Source organism: Scyliorhinus torazame, chromosome 6, assembly GCF_047496885.1.
Source record: "Scyliorhinus torazame isolate Kashiwa2021f chromosome 6, sScyTor2.1, whole genome shotgun sequence".
NCBI lineage: Eukaryota > Metazoa > Chordata > Chondrichthyes > Carcharhiniformes > Scyliorhinidae > Scyliorhinus > Scyliorhinus torazame.
In genome coordinates, this window is record NC_092712.1 from 1,330,181 (window position 1) to 1,352,013 (window position 21,833).

Sequence of the window (21,833 nt, forward strand, 5' to 3'; positions counted from 1 at the left end):
GGATGGTCACGACTGGGAGTTAAATATCCGAGGGTATCAAACTTTTCGGAAGGACAGAGTGGATGGTAAGGGAGGTGGTGTAGCTCTGTTATTTAAGGATGATATCCGGGCAACAGTAAGGGATGACATCGGTGCTATGGAGGATAAGGTTGAATCCATTTGGGTGGAAATCAGGAATAGTAAGGTGAAAGAGTCACTGATAGGAGTAATCTATAGGCCACCAAATAGTAACATTATGGTGGGGCAGGCAATAAACAAAGAAATAACAGATGCATGTAGAAATGGTACAGAGTTATCATGGGGGATTTTAATCTACTGTCGATTGGTTTAACCAGGTCGATCAAGGCAGCCTTGAGGAGGAGTTTATAGAATGTATCCGCAATAGTTCCGCGATGATGAGTGGTAAAGCAAAAAGTGCAGAGCATACTGGAAGTCTGCAGAGGGATTTGGATAGGCTAAGTGAATGGGCTAGGGTCTGGCAGATGGAATACAATGTTGACAAATGTGAGGTTATGCATTTTGGTAGGAATAACAGCAAAAGGGATTATTATTTAAATGATAAAATATGAAAACATGCTGCTGTGCAGAGAGACCTGGGTGTGCTAGTGCATGAGTCGCAAAAAGTTGGTTTACAGGTGCAACAGGTGTTGTCCTTCATTGCTAGAGGGATGGAGTTTAAGACTAGGGAGGTTATGCTGCAATTGTATAAGGTGTTAGTGAGGCCACACCTGGAGTATTGTGTTCAGTTTTGGTCTCCTTACTTGAGAAAGGATGTACTGGCACTGGAGGGTGTGCAGAGGAGATTCACTAGGTTTTCCCAGAGCTGAAGGGGTTGGATTACGAGGAGAGGTTGAGTAGACTGGGACTGTACTCGTTGGAATTTAGAAGGATGAGGGAGGATCGTATAGAAACATATAAAATTATGAAGGGAATAGACAGGATAGATGCGGGCAGGTTGTTTCCACTGGCGGGTGAAAGCAGAACTAGGGGGCATAGCCTCAAAATAAGGGGAAGTAGATTTAGGATAGAGTTTAGGAGGAACTTCTTCGCCCAAAGGGTTATGAATCTATGGAATTCCTTTACCAGTGAACAGTAGAGGCTCCTTCATTAAATGTTTTCAAGATAAAGATAGATAGTTTTTTGAAGAATAAAGGGATTAAGGGTTATGGTGTTCGGGCCGGAAAGTGGAGCTGAGTCCACAAAAGATCAGCCATGATCTCATTGAATGGTGGAGCAGGCTCGAGGGGCCAGATGGCCGACTCCTGCTCCTAGTTCTTATGTTCCCTAACTATCCTCCATTTCAGAAGATATTCAAGAGCCAACTATATTGGTGTGGGTCTGGAGTCACATGTAGGCCAGACCAAGTAAGGACGGCAGATTTCCTTCCCTAAAGGACATTAGTGAACCAGATGGCAATCGGCAATGGTTTCATGGTCATTGCACTGCAAGAACACACCAAGGTTCCTTAGGCAGCACCTTCCAAACCCACGACCACTACCATTTAGAAGGACAGGAGCAGCAGATACCTGGGAACCCCACCTGGAGGTTCCCCTCCAAGTCACTCATCACCCTGACTTGGAAATATATCGCCGTTCCTTCACTGTCGCTGGGACAACATCCTGGGGCTCCCTCCCTAACAGCACAGTGGATGTACCTACACCTCAAGGACAGCAACGATTCTAGAAGGCAGCTCACCACCACCGTCTGAAGGGCAACTAGGGTTGGGCAATAAATGCTGATTGAACAATCTACACCCACATCCTGTCAATGAATGAAAAAAAATTACATCCAGACATTGCAGGATTGACAGGGCTGGGCTGCCAACATCATTCTGGGTGTCGGTGGAAACCGGGTGATTAATCTGGTTTCTCTCCTTTTTGTATACTTTACAACGACCAGATGTAACTGAGCGTCTCGCTCGGTCATTTCAGAGGGAGGCAGTTAATAGTCACCCACATTGCTGTGGGTCTGGGGTCACATGTCGGCCAGACCGGGTAAGGACGGCAGATTTCCTTCCCTAAAGGACATCTTACGATAATTGACAATGGTTTCACGGTACCTGGACTAGCTTTTTATTTCTGAATTGAATTTAAATTCCACCTGCGGCTATGGTGAGATTGGAAGCTGAGTCCCCAGAACATCAGGCGGGATCTCTGGATTACAGACCAGTGATATCACCACCACGTTACTGCCTTCCCGTTGGGCCTACATTCTGACCTACTTCTAATCTTTGTGGTTTTGTGAAAGGGCCCTGAAGAAAACATAGAAGATAGGAGCAGGAGGAGGCCATTCGGCCCTTCGAGCCGGCTCTGCCATTCATCACCATCATGGCTCATCATCCAACTCAATAGCCTAATCCTGCTTTCCCCCAGATCCATTGATCTCCTTCGTCCCAAATGCGATATCTAACTGCTTCTTAAAAACATACAATGTTTTGGATTCAAGAATTACACAGACTCAAAATATTAACTTTGTTTATCTATAGGGGATAGCCTATCAGGGGAAAACAGCAGCAGCCAGAGCAGTGGCACCACGGCTGGCTCTGATGTTCAGAAGGGAGGGTCAAAGCGCAGAAGAGTAATAGTTATAGGGGACTCTATAGTCAGGGGCACAGATAGGCGCTTCTGTGGACGTGAAAGAGACTCCAGGATGGTATGTTGCCTCCCTGGTGCCAGGGTCCAGGATGTCTCCGAACGGGTAGAGGGAATCCTGAAGGGGGAGGGCAAACAGGCAGAGGTCGTTGTACATATTGGTACTAACGACATAGGCAGGAAGGGGCATGAGGTCCTGCAGCAGGAGTTCAGGGAGCTAGGCAGAAAGTTAAAAGACAGGACCTCGAGGGTTGTAATCTCGGGATTACTCCCTGTGCCACGTGCCAGTGAGGCTAGAAATAGGAAGATAGAGCAGACAAACACGTGGCTAAACAGCTGGTGTAGGAGGGAGGGTTTCTGTTATCTGGACCACTGGGAGCTCTTCCGGGGCAGGTGTGACCTGTATAAGATGGACGGGTTGCATCTAAACCGGAGAGGCATAAATATCCTGGCCGCGAGGTTTGCTAGTGTCACACGGGAGGGTTTAAACTAGTATGGCAGGGGGGTGGGCACGGGAGCAATAGGTCAGAAGGTGAGAGCATTGAGGGAGAACTAGGGAATAGGGACAGTGTGGCTCTGAGGCAGCGCAGACGGGGAGAAGTTGCTGAACACAGCGGGTCTGGTGGCCTGAAGTGCATATGTTTTAATGCAAGGAGCATTACGGGTAAGGCAGATGAACTTAGAGCTTGGATTACTACTTGGAACTATGATGTTGTTGCCATTACAGAGACCTGGTTGAGGGAAGGGCAGGATTGGCAGCTAAACGTTCCAGGATTTAGATGTTTCAGGCGGGATAGAGGGGGATGTAAAAGGGGAGGCGGAGTTGCGCTACTTGTTCAGGAGAGTATCACAGCTATACAGCGAGAGGACACCTCAGAGGGCAGTGAGGCTATATGGGTAGAGATCAGGAATAAGAAGGGTGCAGTCACAATGTTGGGGGTATACTACAGGCCTCCCAACAGCCAGCGGGAGATAGAGGAGCAGATAGGTAGACAGATTTTGGAAAAGAGTAAAAACAACAGGGTTGTGGTGATGGGAGACTTCAACTTCCCCAATATTGACTGGGACTCACTTAGTGCCAGGGGCTTAGACGGGGCAGAGTTTGTAAGGAGCATCCAGGAGGGCTTCTTAAAACAATATGTAAACAGTCCAACTAGGGAAGGGGCGGTACTGGACCTGGTATTGGGGAATGAGCCCGGCCAGGTGGTAGATGTTTCAGTAGGGGAGCATTTCGGTAACAGTGACCACAATTCAGTAAGTTTTAAAGTACTGGTGGACAAGGATAAGAGTGGTCCGAGGATGAATGTACTAAACTGGGGGAAGGCTAATTATAACAATATTAGGCGGGAACTGAAGAACATAGATTGGGGGCGGATGTTTGAGGGCAAATCAACATCTGACATGTGGGAGGCTTTCAAGTGTCAGTTGAAAGGAATACAGGACAGGCATGTTCCTGTGAGGAAGAAAGATAAATACGGCAATTTTCGGGAACCTTGGATGACGAGTGATATTGTAGGCCTCGTCAAAAAGAAAAAGGAGGCATTTGTCAGGGCTAAAAGGCTGGGAACAGACGAAGCCTGTGTGGCATATAAGGAAAGTAGGAAGGAACTTAAGCAAGGAGTCAGGAGGGCTAGAAGGGGTCATGAAAAGTCATTGGCAAATAGGGTTAAGGAAAATCCCAAGGCTTTTTACACTTACATAAAAAGCAAGAGGGTAGCCAGGGAAAGGGTTGGCCCACTGAAGGATAGGCAAGGGAATCTGTGTGTGGAGCCAGAGGAAATGGGCGAGGTACTAAATGAATACTTTGCATCAGTATTTACCAAAGAGAAGGAATTGGTAGATGTTGAGTCTGGAGAAGGGGGTGTAGATAGCCTGGGTCACATTGTGATCCAAAAAGACGAGGTGTTGGGTGTCTTAAAAAATATTAAGGTAGATAAGTCCCCAGGGCCGGATGGGATCTACCCCAGAATACTGAAGGAGGCTGGAGAGGAAATTGCTGAGGCCTTGACAGAAATCTTTGGATCCTCGCTGTCTTCAGGGGATGTCCCGGAGGACTGGAGAATAGCCAATGTTGTTCCTCTGTTTAAGAAGGGTGGCAGGGATAATCCCGGGAACTACAGGCCGGTGAGCCTTACTTCAGTGGTAGGGAAATTACTGGAGAGAATTCTTCGAGACAGGATCTACTCCCATTTGGAAGCAAATGGACGTATTAGTGAGAGGCAGCACGGTTTTGTGAAGGGGAGGTCGTGTCTCACTAACTTGATAGAGTTTTTCGAGGAGGTCACTAAGATGATTGATGCAGGTAGGGCAGTAGATGTTGTCTATATGGACTTCAGTAAGGCCTTTGACAAGGTCCCTCATGGTAGACTAGTACAAAAGGTGAAGTCACACGGGATCAGGGGTGAACTGGCAAGGTGGATACAGAACTGGCTAGGCCATAGAAGGCAGAGGGTAGCAATGGAGGGATGCTTTTCTAATTGGAGGGCTGTGACCAGTGGTGTTCCACAGGGATCAGTGCTGGGACCTTTGCTCTTTGTAGTATATATAAATGATTTGGAGGAAAATGTAACTGGTCTGATTAGTAAGTTTGCAGACGACACAAAGGTTGGTGGAATTGCGGATAGCGATGAGGACTGTCTGAGGATACAGCAGGATTTAGATTGTCTGGAGACTTGGGCGGAGAGATGGCAGATGGAGTTTAACCTGGACAAATGTGAGGTAATGCATTTTGGAAGGGCTAATGCAGGTAGGGAATATACAGTGAATGGTAGAACCCTCAAGAGTATTGAAAGTCAAAGAGATCTAGGAGTACAGGTCCACAGATCACTGAAAGGGGCTACACAGGTGGAGAAGGTAGTCAAGAAGGCATACGGCATGCTTGCCTTCATTGGCCGGGGCATTGAGTATAAGAATTGGCAAGTCATGTTGCAGCTGTATAGAACCTTAGTTAGGCCACACTTGGAGTATAGTGTTCAATTCTGGTCGCCACACTACCAGAAGGATGTGGAGGCTTTAGAGAGGGTGCAGAAGAGATTTACCAGAATGTTGCCTGGTATGGAGGGCATAAGCTATGAGGAGCGATTGAATAAACTCGGTTTGTTCTCACTGGAACGAAGGAGGTTGAGGGGCGACCTGATAGAGGTATACAAAATTATGAGGGGCATAGACAGAGTGGATAGTCAGAGGCTTTTCCCCAGGGTAGAGGGGTCAATTACTAGGGGGCATAGGTTTAAGGTGAGAGGGGCAAAGTTTAGAGTAGATGTACGAGGCAAGTTTTTTACGCAGAGGGTAGTGGGTGCCTGGAACTCACTACCGGAGGAGGTAGTGGAGGCAGGGACGATAGGGACATTTAAGGGGCATCTTGACAAATATATGAATAGGATGGGAATAGAAGGATACGGACCCAGGAAGTGTAGAAGATTGTAGTTTAGTCGGGCAGTATGGTCGGCACGGGCTTGGAGGGCCGAAGGGCCTGTTCCTGTGCTGTACATTTCTTTGTTCTTTGTTCTTTGTTCTCTCTCCGCAGAGGCTGCTGCCAGACCGGGTAGGTTTTTCCAGCATTTTATTTGTGAAAGGGAAGTGGTACTTGACTAATTTATTGTAGTTTTTTGAGGAATTTGCAGCAAGGTGGATAACGGGGACAGGTAGACGTGAAGGTCATATCAAAGATAAAATCACACAAGATAATCCTATATGGTATAGGGAGTATCATATTAGCACAGATAAAGGATAAGGGATTACTAAACTCAGAGGAAGCAGAGAAGAGGGTTAAATGGGTAATTTTCAGGTTGATAAGATGAGGCCTCAGCCATCTACAATTTATATAAATGATTGGTTTAAGGGACCAAGTGTATGGCCACATTTGCTGTTGACACAAAGGTAGGTAGAAAATTAAGGTGCCAAGGGTATATGAAGAGTGTACAGAGGGATACGGACAGGCACAAATTTGGCAGATGGAGTACAATGTGGGTAAATTTTATTTGTCCAGAGGATGTGGGTGTCGCTGGGCCGGTGTTTGTTGCCCGTCCCTGAGGGCAATTCAGAGTCACCCACATTGCTGTGGGTCTGGAGTCACGTGTAGACCAGACCGGGTAAGGACGGCAGATTTCCCTCCCTAAAGGACATTACTGACCCAGATGGGTTTTTACAACAATCGACAATGGTTTCATGGTCATCATTAAACTTTTAACTCCAGATTTTTACTGAATTCACATTTCACCATCTGCAGTGGCAGGATTTGAACCGGAGGCCCCAGATCATTACCCTCGGTGTCTAGTTTACTAATCCAGCCACAATACCCCGGCGCTAACTTGCCAATTTTGGCAAGAACAATAGAAAAGCAGAATTGATTTAAGTGATGAGAGATTGCAGAACTCGGAGGGAAGGAGACCGAGAGAGAGCTGGCTTTCGAGGGAGAGAGAGACAAAGTCATGGAGTGTTATCACCATTACAGAGAGAGAGGGGGAGTGAGTGAGATGGGTTGGGAGGTAGAATGTAGGTATTGAGTGTGATTAGAAAGTGAAGTTTGGAAGTGTGATAGTGACAGAGATGCAGGCTAATGTCACTCACCTTCTGGGTATTGGCTGTACTGCCCGGAGCCTGTGGAACTTCAATCAAAGCATCCATCAGTTTCTGTGTACACGTAAAGGCGGCAGCAAGGGTGGAGATTCAATCAGTGATTGGCAGGTTGGTTAATTTTGAAGGCTATTTGTAGTTGTGCTGGTTCACACAAGGAGTCAGAATTCACTCAGATTGAAATGGTCATTTAGACAGATTCAGTGCAGTGGACACAGATGTGATGAGGGAAGAGTTCATTTGAGTTTTCCTGCAGCAGATTTGAACCCTATCTAAGAAGGGTTCAATAAATTTGTTAGACGGCACCTTGTTAATATTTGGTTTCTTTAAACAGTATCAAGTCTTTGTTATAATTTGATGGAAGAAAAGCTCTTAATATTTGCAGCATATTTTTTAAAAATAGAAAGCGAGATATCCGGCACGCTGTGGGTCAGTGCATTCAACAGGAAGAAAGTTTGGAGTTGGACATTACAAATCCTCCTCACTGATACAATAAGTTCAGGCATATATGGCAGCATGTGGATCTAGGTTAATCGACCTGCTCTACAAACAGCAACAAGACGTGGGAGAGCTTGAGGGAAAATCATATCCTGATAAATATTCTCTACTTATTCCAAAGATATACATTCCATCTGATTAATTTCAAATACAAGATTATTTAAAACTCAGAGGGACTGAGGTTATGGGTTAATTAAAATAAGTTTCTCTCTAAAATTTTTCACAACAATCATTTTTTTCCTTGTCTTTGAACGGAGATGGTTTCTGGGCCTTGTGCTAGTTGTAGAACAGGCTGATATGGGGAAGGGAGGGTGGGATGGGTGGCGTTGCTACATCATCGGTACTTGTAGAAGCTGGGTCTGGTTTAAGGAGGAGCTTTCATCTGGGTTATAGAGAGGAGTAGAGAGACTCTGAGACACCTCCTTCCCTCCAGGAACGCTGGCTGCTAATCTGCGACCATAACTGGACGATGTGTATGAGGAGGAGGAAAAGGACATGGAGTAACCGGATCCTGTGGCGTCAAAGCTGCCTCGTCTAGAGCCTGTTCTGGATCCTGTTTTTGAACCCGATCGGGAACCTGCGGCAGAACCAGCTCCGCTCATATTGTACGGGCTATAAAAACCTTTGGTGGACTGTGATGATGCTTCTAGCAAACGTACACCAGTCCCTTCTTCAATCATCGATCTGTCCATTGCATCCTTGTATGAGATCTTCAGTTTGGTTTTGGGGCAGGTTATATACTTTGCATAAGCCCCAACATCCCTCAACTTCTGTACAGTGCGTGGATCAATAGTGCCCTTTTGTAAAGCTTCATCCAGAGGCACTCGTCTGGGGACATCTGGTTCAATCAGTCCACCAGTCAGATACTGTACCTCCAGAAATCGCTGGCCAGCTTCATAATATAACCAGCCTTTCTTTAAGGCTTGGGCAGCTGACATTTTTGTCTTGGTTCTTGGATCTTCAAATCCATTGAATGCTTTCTGAGCCAGATTGATCCTGTCCACCATGATTTTGTCCACCAGGCCTTTGCCAACAGCATCGGTAACAGGATATTTGTCTCCTGTATTGGGATCAATGATTCCCCCAGTACACGCCTGGGCCTCCAGTAACCGCTGTCCAGTGATATTGTCCACTATGTTACGATGCATTGCTTCTGTAATAGAGACTTTCTCAAGTGTATCAGTATCCAGTATGCCAGCAACTGGACCAGTCTCCTCCAATGGATCGCTCCATGTAACCATGTGACTTCTCATGGGACTTGATTGTTGGCTTGTGTAGGAAGATGAGGATCCAACCGAGGATGATCTTGAGCGGTGTCCACTCATGTTTCCTGACAACATATCAGCAAATTCAGTAATGGATAGGGCTCCTGAGCGGTACAGATCCAAAGAACCTTGGTCAATTAAACCTTTGGAAAGTGCATCATCGATATCATATTGTCTACCTGATCGTCTGTCAGTGATCATTGACTTGACCACACCGTCCGATGAGGAGATAGTCACTTCCTCCCATTCGCACTCTTGTTCAGAGAGCTCAGTGTAAGTCTGATGGTCAATCAGTCCTTTGCGATAAGCCTCGTAGACAGACATCTCTTTGCCGCTTTCAGGATCAACAATCACCACTCGCCGTTTGCGAACAGACGATTTGGATGATGTTTTCCTCTCTCTCTTCTTATCTTTCAGGGGTAGTAAACAGAGCCCAGTGTCAGAATCTACCATACATCGTTCCTTCAGCTGCAGATAGGTGAGATTTTCCTCTGTGTTTGGATCAAAGAAACCTTTGGTGTCATCTCCCGGATCTAATAATATCTTGTTCATCTCCTCGTCAAACAGACCACGTTTGTAGGCCATTTCAACAGGTAGTCGGTGACTAAACTGGGGGTCTATGATGCCTCCTGTAGCAATCTGTGATTCTAATAAACGGATTCCATGGTCTTTGAGAATCAAACTTTTTTGCATAGCTTGAAAGAGGGACAAGAGAGCCCCCGAGTACGGGTCTCTGTAACCAGTAACTGCTCTCTCCGCCGACAGCAGCTTGTCCTTAAACTCTGAGCCCACAACTCCCAGTTTCACTGCTTCGTTCACAGTTAATTTCATGTTTCGAATTGGGTCGATCATGTATCCAGTGGCTGCCTGGGCCTCCAACAATTCAAATGCAGTTCCAGGTCTGATCATCCCCTTCTTCATGGCTTGGTAAATGGATAATCTCTCCTTGGATGCCTCAACAAACACTCCGGAAATACAACTGGTGCCTTCCAAGTATTTCTTGATGCTGTCGCTAACTTCGTCAACGGTGACATCACCAGCCTGTAACTTTTCAGCGACGGAACTTGTAATGATTCCCGAAGCCATCAGTTGTTCCAACGTGATCTGTTTGCGTAAACCTTTGAATATCAACCCCATGTCTGTTGTCAACAGGCGGTGCCCTGTATTTTTATCAACTTTGCACCTTGCCATCAACTGACTGTAGCTCATTGGCTCCTCGGTGTTGGGGTCACGGAATCCTCGTGACCCTTCAGTGGGATCGGTCAGTAGACTGTAAGTCTCACGGTCGAGGTAGCCTCGTTGATAGGCAGCCTCCAGAGGTAGGTGATAACTGTATTCTGGGTCAATAATCCCACCCGTGACCAGCTGGGCATCCAGAAGGCTCAGCACATAGTCCTTCGCAATGAGGCCTTTCTTCATGGCCTGGAAAAGTGAGATGATATTCCCGGTGTAAGGATCTCGGTAACCAGTGACAGCTCGTTCAGCTGAAAGCAGTTTGTCGTGGAGCTCAGGACCAACTAGAGCCTCTCTCACTGCCTCATCCACATTCAGCCTCTTATTCTTCACTGCATCCAACATGAAGCCCGTGGCAGCTTGAGCTTCCAATAGAGAATGAGCTAGCTCAGCTTTCAGCAACCCTTTCTTCATTGCCTCGTACACATTGAACACTTCCTTCCCAGGGCATTTATAAATGCCACTGATAGCTCCTGTTCCAAACAGATACTTTCTTACAGACTCCATTTCACAAACTTCCCTCACTGTTATTTTCTTGCCCTTCAGCATATTCAGAGTTTCCAAGTCAATAATTTTTGAGGAATAGAGCTGCTCGGCAGTGATTTGGCTCCGGAAAGTACTGATCATTTCATATCCTCTACGTATTTCCACCTGCTGAATAATCTCAATGATTACCACAACTAAACGCTCACGGGTGATTTTTCCAGACTGATATTCTCTTGTTAACTTAAGCCTTTCCTTCTCTGAAATGAACTCAGAGTTCAGGATCTCCCAAATGGACATGGATTTCCCACCTAAAGTCCCCTCAGGAAGATCCACAGTCGTGTTCTCAAACACCTCCCTCGCTTCAGACTCGTCGTGGATCAAATTCTCCACCCCTTTTGGTTTCTCTCCATCAGTCATGGGGATGAGGTAGAATCCGGTTTCGGGATCTGTTAAACATCTGTCCTTTAGCTGCGCATAGGTCAGCTCATCATCAGTGTTGGGATCAACAAACCCTTTGCTGTCTAAAGTAATATCTGAGAGAGTCTTGTTCATCTCTTCATCAAATATTCCTCGCTGGTACGCTACATTAATGGGCAGGCGGTGGCTTGTCACTGGGTCAATGATACCTCCTGTGGCAATCTGTGCCTCGAGGAGATGGATCCCATGAACATTAGAAACAAGGTCCTTCTTGATAGCTTGGTATAAAGAGATCTTGCGGCCAGTGTAGGGGTCAGTGTATCCAGTTACCGCTTTTTCAGCAGACAGAAGTTTCTCGTGGAGTTCTGGTCCAATGAGGCCATCCTTAACAGCTTCATCCACACTCAGGGTCCGATTTCTCACTGGATCCATAATGAACCCTGAGGCTGCTTGAGCTTCCAGTAAAGCCTCTGCAATGCTCGGACTCAACAGATTCTTCTTCATCGCTTCATAAAGGCTCATCTTCTCTTTTGTAGGTTCGATGAACACTCCAGCGATGCTGTCTGATCCCTGTAGGAATTTCCTCACTGCCTCCAGCTTACCAACATCTTCTGGTGTTGCCTTACCCTGCTGAAGATCAGCAAAAGTCTTCTTCTGAATGATCTTAGATTTCAGTAACTCACTGGCTGGAACCTTGTCCCTCAGACCGTCAAATGTGAGCTGTGGCTTCTTCTTCACACCACTCTCCTCAATGATTGTTACAACAATTGTAATAATCTTCTCAATGGTCACATGTCCTGATCTGTATTGCCGGATTAAGTCCCTCCTCTGGTCTTCGGTGAAGTATTCCGAATTGATCAATTCCCAGATAGTGACAGTTTTCCCGGAGAATTTCCCAGATGGGACAGACACTGTAGCCCTTTGGAAAATGTCCTTAGTCACCTTCTCAGAGTGAATTTCCACATGTGTAGTTGCCTCTTCTGTCAGTGGTAACAGGGAAAGGGATGTCTCAGGGTCAGTTCTACATTTCTCCTTCAGCTGTTGGTATGTGACATGTTCGTCTGTGTTTGGGTCAGTGAAGCCTTTAATATCATCGCTGGGAGTGGACAACATATTGTTCATCTCCTCATCAAACATTCCTCGTTTGTAGGCTAATTCGAGGGGCAGGCGATGGCTGGTCACAGGGTCAATGATGCCTCCACAAGCCAACTGTGCCTCGAGGAGATGGACACCATGCTCTTTGGGGACGAGGTCCTTCCTCATTGCCTCGAATAAGGAGATCTTGCGGCCAGTGTAGGGGTCAGTGTATCCAGTTACCGCTTTTTCAGCAGACAGAAGTTTCTCGTGGAGTTCTGGTCCAATGAGGCCATCCTTAACAGCTTCATCCACACTCAGGGTCCGATTTCTCACTGGATCCACAATGAACCCTGAGGCTGCTTGAGCTTCCAGTAAAGCCTCGGCAATGCTCGGACTCAACAGATTCTTCTTCATCGCTTCATAAAGGCTCATCTTCTCTTTTGTAGGTTCGATGAACACTCCAGCGATGCTGTCCGATCCCTGTAGAAATTTCCTCACTGCCTCCAGCTTACCAACATCTTCTGGTGTTGCCTTACCCTGCTGAAGATCATCAAAAGTCTTCTTCTGAATGATCTTAGATTCCAGTAACTCACTGGCTGGAACCTTGTCCCTCAGACCGTCGAATGTGAGCTGTGGCTTCTTCTCCCCTTCCTTTTCCTCAATCACTGTGATGACAATTCTGATGATCTTCTCCACTGTGACCTTTCCTGATCGATATTGTCGAATCAATTCCCTCCTCTGTTCATCAGTGAAATATTCGGAGTTAATCAGCTCCCAGATAGTGACTGTTTTCCCAGTGAATGTGCCGGCTGGAACAGAGACTGTGGTCTTTCTAAAGGTATCTTTTGTCTGTTCTTCATCATAAGCAGGTTTGAATGCTATAGCTTTCTCACTCAGAGGTAGCAGGAAGAGGCCTGTTGTACCATCCGTTTTACATCTGTCCTTCAGCTCCTGGTAGCTGAGATTCTCCTCGCTATTTGGATCATAAAATCCCTTGTTGTCGGCTCTGGGAGTAGACAACATCCGACTCATCTCCTCATCTAACATGCCTCGCTTGTAAGCTACATCTGTGGGCAGGCGATGACTGCTCACTGGGTCAATAATGCCTCCAGATGCTAACTGTGCCTCGAGGAGGCGGATCCCATAATCTTTGTGAAGGAAATTCTTGTTGATTGCCTCGAATAAGGAGATCTTGCGGCCAGTGTAGGGGTCAGTGTATCCAGTTACCGCTCTCTCAGCAGACAGAAGCTTCTCGTGGAGTTCTGGTCCAATGAGGCCATCCTTAACAGCTTCATCCACACTCAGGGTCCGATTTCTCACTGGATCCATAATGAACCCTGAGGCTGCTTGAGCTTCCAGTAAAGCCTCGGCAATGCTCGGACTCAACAGATTCTTCTTCATCGCTTCATAAAGGCTCATCTTCTCTTTTGTAGGTTCGATGAACACTCCAGCGATGCTGTCTGATCCCTGTAGGAATTTCCTCACTGCCTCCAGCTTACCAACATCTTCTGGTGTTGCCTTACCCTGCTGAAGAGCAGCAAAAGTCTTCTTCTGAATGATCTTAGATTCTAATAACTTTCTGGCTGGAACCTTGTCCCTCAGACCGTTGAAGAGAAGCTGCTTTTTAGCTTCCGTTTCATCAATAATTGTAATGATGAATTTAATAATCTTCTCAATGGTCACATGTCCTGATCTGTATTGCCGGATTAAGTCCCTCCTCTGGTCTTCGGTGAAGTATTCCGAATTGATCAATTCCCAGATAGTGACAGTTTTCCCGGAGAATTTCCCAGATGGGACAGACACTGTAGCCCTTTGGAAAATGTCCTTAGTCACCTTCTCAGAGTGAATTTCCACATGTTTAGTTGCCTCTTCTGTCAGTGGTAACAGGGAAAGGGATGTCTCAGGGTCAGTTCTACATTTCTCCTTCAGCTGTTGGTATGTGACATGTTCGTCTGTGTTTGGGTCAGTGAAGCCTTTAATATCATCGCTGGGAGTGGACAACATATTGTTCATCTCCTCATCAAACATTCCTCGTTTGTAGGCTAATTCGAGGGGCAGGCGATGGCTGGTCACAGGGTCAATGATGCCTCCACAAGCCAACTGTGCCTCGAGGAGATGGACACCATGCTCTTTGGGGACGAGGTCCTTCCTCATTGCCTCGAATAAGGAGATCTTGCGGCCAGTGTATGGGTCAGTGTATCCAGTTACCGCTCTCTCAGCAGACAGAAGCTTCTCGTGGAGTTCTGGTCCAATGAGGCCATCCTTAACAGCTTCATCCACACTCAGCGTCCGATTTCTCACTGGATCCATAATGAACCCTGAGGCTGCTTGAGCTTCCAGTAAAGCCTCTGCAATGCTCGGACTCAACAGATTCTTCTTCATCGCTTCATAAAGGCTCATCTTCTCTTTTGTAGGTTCGATGAACACTCCAGCGATGCTGTCTGATCCCTGTAGGAATTTCCTCACTGCCTCCAGCTTACCAACATCTTCTGGTGTTGCCTTACCCTGCTGAAGATCATCAAAAGTCTTCTTCTGAATGATCTTAGATTCCAGTAACTCACTGGCTGGAACCTTGTCCCTCAGACCGTCGAATGTGAGCTGTGGCTTCTTCTCCCCTTCCTTTTCCTCAATCACTGTGATGACAATTCTGATGATCTTCTCCACTGTGACCTTTCCTGATCGATATTGTCGAATCAATTCCCTCCTCTGTTCATCAGTGAAATATTCGGAGTTAATCAGCTCCCAGATAGTGACTGTTTTCCCAGTGAATGTGCCGGCTGGAACAGAGACTGTGGTCTTTCTAAAGGTATCTTTTGTCTGTTCTTCATCATAAGTAGGTTTGAATGCTATAGCTTTCTCACTCAGAGGTAGCAGGAAGAGGCCTGTTGTACCATCCGTTTTACATCTGTCCTTCAGCTCCTGGTAGCTGAGATTCTCTTCGCTATTTGGATCATAAAATCCCTTGTTGTCGGCTCTGGGAGGAGACAACATCCGACTCATCTCCTCATCTAACATGCCTCGCTTGTAAGCTACATCTGTGGGCAGGCGATGACTGCTCACTGGGTCAATGATGCCTCCAGATGCTAACTGAGCCTCGAGGAGGCGGATCCCATAATCCTTGTGAAGGAAATTCTTGTTGATTGCCTCGAATAAGGAGATCTTGCGGCCAGTGTAGGGGTCAGTGTATCCAGTTACCGCTTTTTCAGCAGACAGAAGCTTCTCGTGGAGTTCTGGTCCAATGAGGCCATCCTTAACAGCTTCATCCACACTCAGGGTCCGATTTCTCACTGGATCCATAATGAACCCTGAGGCTGCTTGAGCTTCCAGTAAAGCCTCGGCAATGCTCGGACTCAACAGATTCTTCTTCATCGCTTCATAAAGGCTCATCTTCTCTTTTGTAGGTTCGATGAACACTCCAGCGATGCTGTCTGATCCCTGTAGGAATTTCCTCACTGCATCCAGCTTACCAACATCTTCTGGTGTTGCCTTACCCTGCTGAAGATCAGCAAAAGTCTTCTTCTGAATGATCTTAGATTCCAGTAACTCACTGGCTGGAACCTTGTCCCTCAGACCGTCGAAGAGAAGCTGCTTTTTAGCTTCCGTTTCATCAATAATTGTAATGATGAATTTAATAATCTTCTCAATGGTCACATGTCCTGATCTGTATTGCCGGATTAAGTCCCTCCTCTGGTCTTCAGTGAAGTAGTCCGAATTGATCAATTCCCAGATAGTGACAGTTTTCCCGGAGAATTTCCCAGATGGGACAGACACTGTAGCCCTTTGGAAAATGTCCTTAGTCACCTTCTCAGAGTGAATTTCCACATGTTTAGTTGCCTCTTCTGTCAGTGGTAACAGGGAAAGGGATGTCTCAGGGTCAGTTCTACATTTCTCCTTCAGCTGTTGGTATGTGACATGTTCGTCTGTGTTTGGGTCAGTGAAGCCTTTAATATCATCGCTGGGAGTGGACAACATATTGTTCATCTCCTCATCAAACATTCCTCGTTTGTAGGCTAATTCGAGGGGCAGACGATGGCTGGTCACAGGGTCAATGATGCCTCCACAAGCCAACTGTGCCTCGAGGAGATGGACACCATGCTCTTTGGGGACGAGGTCCTTCCTCATTGCCTCGAATAAGGAGATCTTGTGGCCAGTGTAGGGGTCAGTGTATCCAGTTACCGCTTTTTCAGCAGACAGAAGTTTCTCGTGGAGTTCTGGTCCAATGAGGCCATCCTTAACAGCTTCATCCACACTCAGGGTCCGATTTCTCACTGGATCCATAATGAACCCTGAGGCTGCTTGAGCTTCCAGTAAAGCCTCGGCAATGCTCGGACTCAACAGATTCTTCTTCATCGCTTCATAAAGGCTCATCTTCTCTTTTGTATGTTCGATAAACACTCCAGCGATGCTGTTTGATCCCTGTAGGAATTTCCTCACTGCCTCCAGCTTACCAACATCTTCTGGTGTTGCCTTACCCTGCTGAAGATCATCAAAAGTCTTCTTCTGAATGATCTTAGATTCCAGCAACTCACTGGCTGGAACCTTGTCCCTCAGACCGTCGAATGTGAGCTGTGGCTTCTTCTCCCCTTCCTTTTCCTCAATCACTGTGATGACAATTCTGATGATCTTCTCCACTGTGACCTTTCCTGATCGATATTGTCGAATCAATTCCCTCCTCTGTTCATCAGTGAAATATTCGGAGTTAATCAGCTCCCAGATAGTGACTGTTTTCCCAGTGAATGTGCCGGCTGGAACAGAGACTGTGGTCTTTCTAAAGGTATCTTTTGTCTGTTCTTCATCATAAGCAGGTTTGAATGCTATAGCTTTCTCACTCAGAGGTAGCAGGAAGAGGCCTGTTGTACCATCCGTTTTACATCTGTCCTTCAGCTCCTGGTAGCTGAGATTCTCCTCGCTATTTGGATCATAAAATCCTCTGTTCTCGGCTCTGGGAGTAGACAACATCCGACTCATCTCCTCATCTAACATGCCTCGCTTGTAAGCTACATCTGTGGGCAGGCGATGACTGCTCACTGGGTCAATAATGCCTCCAGATGCTAACTGTGCCTCGAGGAGGCGGATCCCATAATCCTTGTGAAGGAAATTCTTGTTGATTGCCTCGAATAAGGAGATCTTGCGGCCAGTGTAGGGGTCAGTGTATCCAGTTACCGCTCTCTCAGCAGACAGAAGCTTCTCGTGGAGTTCTGGTCCAATGAGGCCATCCTTAACAGCTTCATCCACACTCAGGGTCCGATTTCTCACTGGATCCACAATGAACCCTGAGGCTGCTTGAGCTTCCAGTAAAGCCTCTGCAATGCTCGGACTCAACAGATTCTTCTTCATCGCTTCATAAAGGCTCATCTTCTCTTTTGTAGGTTCGATGAACACTCCAGCGATGCTGTCTGATCCCTGTAGAAATTTCCGCACTGCCTCCAGCTTACCAACATCTTCTGGTGTTGCCTTACCCTGCTGAAGATCAGCAAAAGTCTTCTTCTGAATGATCTTAGATTCTAATAACTTTCTGGCTGGAACCTTGTCCCTCAGACCGTTGAAGAGAAGCTGCTTTTTAGCTTCCGTTTCATCAATAATTGTAATGATGAATTTAATAATCTTCTCAATGGTCACATGTCCTGATCTGTATTGCCGGATTAAGTCCCTCCTCTGGTCTTCGGTGAAGTAGTCCGAATTGATCAATTCCCAGATAGTGACAGTTTTCCCGGAGAATTTCCCAGATGGGACAGACACTGTAGCCCTTTGGAAAATGTCCTTAGTCACCTTCTCAGAGTGAATTTCCACATGTTTAGTTGCCTCTTCTGTCAGTGGTAACAGGGAAAGGGATGTCTCAGGGTCAGTTCTACATTTCTCCTTCAGCTGTTGGTATGTGACATGTTCGTCTGTGTTTGGGTCAGTGAAACCTTTAATATCATCGCTGGGAGTGGACAACATATTGTTCATCTCCTCATCAAACATTCCTCGTTTGTAGGCTAATTCGAGGGGCAGGCGATGGCTGGTCACAGGGTCAATGATGCCTCCACAAGCCAACTGTGCCTCGAGGAGATGGACACCATGCTCTTTGGGGACGAGGTCCTTCCTCATTGCCTCGAATAAGGAGATCTTGCGGCCAGTGTAGGGGTCAGTGTATCCAGTTACCGCTTTTTCAGCAGACAGAAGTTTCTCGTGGAGTTCTGGTCCAATGAGGCCATCCTTAACAGCTTCATCCACACTCAGGGTCCGATTTCTCACTGGATCCACAATGAACCCTGAGGCTGCTTGAGCTTCCAGTAAAGCCTCGGCAATGCTCGGACTCAACAGATTCTTCTTCATCGCTTCATAAAGGCTCATCTTCTCTTTTGTAGGTTCGATAAACACTCCAGCGATGCTGTCTGATCCCTGTAGGAATTTCCTCACTGCCTCCAGCTTACCAACATCTTCTGGTGTTGCCTTACCCTGCTGAAGATCATCAAAAGTCTTCTTCTGAATGATCTTAGATTCCAGTAACTCACTGGCTGGAACCTTGTCCCTCAGACCGTCGAATGTGAGCTGTGGCTTCTTCTCCCCTTCCTTTTCCTCAATCACTGTGATGACAATTCTGATGATCTTCTCCACTGTGACCTTTCCTGATCGATATTGTCGAATCAATTCCCTCCTCTGTTCATCAGTGAAATATTCGGAGTTAATCAGCTCCCAGATAGTGACTGTTTTCCCAGTGAATGTGCCGGCTGGAACAGAGACTGTGGTCTTTCTAAAGGTATCTTTTGTCTGTTCTTCATCATAAGCAGGTTTGAATGCTATAGCTTTCTCACTCAGAGGTAGCAGGAAGAGGCCTGTTGTACCATCCGTTTTACATCTGTCCTTCAGCTCCTGGTAGCTGAGATTCTCCTCGCTATTTGGATCATAAAATCCCTTGTTGTCGGCTCTGGGAGTAGACAACATCCGACTCATCTCCTCATCTAACATGCCTCGCTTGTAAGCTACATCTGTGGGCAGGCGATGACTGCTCACTGGGTCAATAATGCCTCCAGATGCTAACTGTGCCTCGAGGAGGCGGATCCCATAATCTTTGTGAAGGAAATTCTTGTTGATTGCCTCGAATAAGGAGATCTTGCGGCCAGTGTAGGGGTCAGTGTATCCAGTTACCGCTTTTTCAGCAGACAGAAGCTTCTCGTGGAGTTCTGGTCCAATGAGGCCATCCTTAACAGCTTCATCCACACTCAGGGTCCGATTTCTCACTGGATCCATAATGAACCCTGAGGCTGCTTGAGCTTCCAGTAAAGCCTCTGCAATGCTCGGACTCAACAGATTCTTCTTCATCGCTTCATAAAAACTCATCTTCTCTTTTGTAGGTTCGATAAACACTCCAGCGATGCTGTCTGATCCCTGTAGGAATTTCCTCACTGCCTCCAGCTTACCAACATCTTCTGGTGTTGCCTTACCCTGCTGAAGATCATCAAAAGTCTTCTTCTGAATGATCTTAGATTCTAATAACTTTCTGGCTGGAACCTTGTCCCTCAGACCGTCGAAGAGAAGCTGCTTTTTAGCTTCCGTTTCATCAATAATTGTAATGATGAATTTAATAATCTTCTCAATGGTCACATGTCCTGACATGTATTGCCGGATTAAGTCCCTCCTCTGGTCTTCGGTGAAGTATTCCGAATTGATCAATTCCCAGATAGTGACAGTTTTCCCGGAGAATTTGCCTGCTGGGACAGACACTGTAGCTGTATTGAAGATGTCGTGCGCCTGCTCCTTTGAGTAACCTCCCTTTCGGTTTACTGCTTCATCGGTCAATGGTAAGAGACTGAGGCCACTTTCTGGATCCCTGCGACATCTCCCGATCAGCTGGAAGTATGAAAGGTTCTCCTGAGTATTGGGGTCAAAGAATCCTCTGGTTTCATCAGTGTCGCTGGCAATTGTTTTATTCATGTCCTGGTCAAATATACCCTGTTTGTAGGCTTGGTCCAAGGGTAGGCGATGGCTATTCACAGGGTCAATGATGCCACCAGTAGCCATCTGTGCCTGAAGCAGGCGGATGCCCTGGTTTGGAATGATCAGGTCTTTGTTCATTGCCTCGAACAGGGAGATGGTATTTCCTGTGAATGGATCCTTGTAACCGGTCACTGCCCTCTCGGCAGAGAGCAGTTTGTCCTGAAGCTCTGGTCCAACTACTCCTTCCCTGATGGCCTCATTGACTGGCAGTTTCTTGTCATCAATTGGGTCAATGATGAAGCCAGAGGCTGCCTGAGCCTCCAGCAACATCGTGCCTGTGCTGGCTTTCAACAGTCCCTGTTTCATTGCCTCGTAGATGCTCATTTTCTCATTTGTGGGTTCGATGATCAGACCAGCAATGCAGCTTTTACCCTGCAGGTAAGTCTTCAGGCTGTCTTTTTGGCAGAGTTCCTGCACTGTGACAGAACCTTTCTTCAATTTATCGAATTGCTTCTTGCTGAGGATGCCTGTTTGCTGTAAGCGACTCGCCGGGACTGGCTGGCGGAGGCCACTGAATGAGAGTTTGGAATCTTTCCTCCCAGGAGTGGAATCTACCACATCTCTGCCATTTGGAACAGCAGCGACTGGAGTGACTGTCACGGACTGAATTGGAGGCATCTCATTGGTCTTTGCTCCCAACATTTGTGGTTTCAGTTGCTCCAACCTCAGTTTCAGAGCCTGATTTTCATCAGCAAGCTCCTTTTCTTTCTGCTGCCTTTTCTGCTCCATTTCCTGAAGTTCCCTTTGCTTCTCATACACTTGGTTCTCTGCCTCTCGCTGCTTCCTCAGAGCATCCTCCATGCTACCCAGAAGCTTGACTTTATCATCTTCCAATTTCTTCAACTGTTTACTTTGTTCGTCCTTCAGCGACTGGGATTTCTTCACTTCATCATCATAGAGTCGTTCTAACTTTGCCTTTTCCTCTTCAACCATCTTTTCCTTTTTCAACAGAAGCTCTTTCTCACTGAGGAAGGTTTGTTGAAGATTTTTTGTGGTTTCGACAATTTCCTTCTTCTGTCCAGCTTCCATCTGTGAGACGAGACAAGGGGAAATGGATTATTATTGATGGATAGTGACCAAGGCACAATAAACCACACCTCCCACGGAGCCCTTACGCCCCGCAAGCAACATCATAACCCACCTTTAATTGACAATAACCCCCCCGACACCCAACCCAATAACCCCCCCGACACCCAACCCAATAACCCCCCCGACACCCAACCCAATAACCCCCCCGACACCCAACCCAATAACCCCCCCGACACCCAACCCAATAACCCCCCCGACACCCAACCCAATAACCCCCCCGACACCCAACCCAATAACCCCCCGACCCGAACCCAATAACCCCCCCCGACACCCAACCCAATAACCCCCCCGACACCCAACCCAATAACCCCCCCGACACCCAACCCAATAACCCCCCGACCCCAACCCAATAACCCCCCCCGACACCCAACCCAATAACCCCCCCGACACCCAACCCAATAATCCCCCCGATACCCAACCCAATAACCCCCCCGACACCCAACCCAATAACACCCCCGACACCCAACCCAATAACCCCCCGACCCCAACCCAATAACCCCCCCCGACACCCAACCCAATAACCCCCCCGACACCCAACCCAATAACCCCACCGACACATAAACCAATAACCCCCCCGACACCCAACCCAATAACCATGACACCCAACCCAATAACCCCCCCA

The 21,833-nt window shown here is 47.0% G+C and overlaps 1 protein-coding gene across 1 annotated transcript in view; it reads right to left on the reverse strand.

Annotated features, from left to right (window-relative positions):
* Window positions 1-21,833, reverse strand: part of LOC140425663 (plectin-like) — a 620,159-nt gene that overhangs the window by 5,135 nt on the left and 593,191 nt on the right. The window contains 1 exon segment of the mRNA XM_072510158.1: window positions 7,161-21,151. Coding sequence (XP_072366259.1) covers window positions 7,994-21,151 — 13,158 coding nt within the window. The 3' untranslated portion in view covers window positions 7,161-7,993.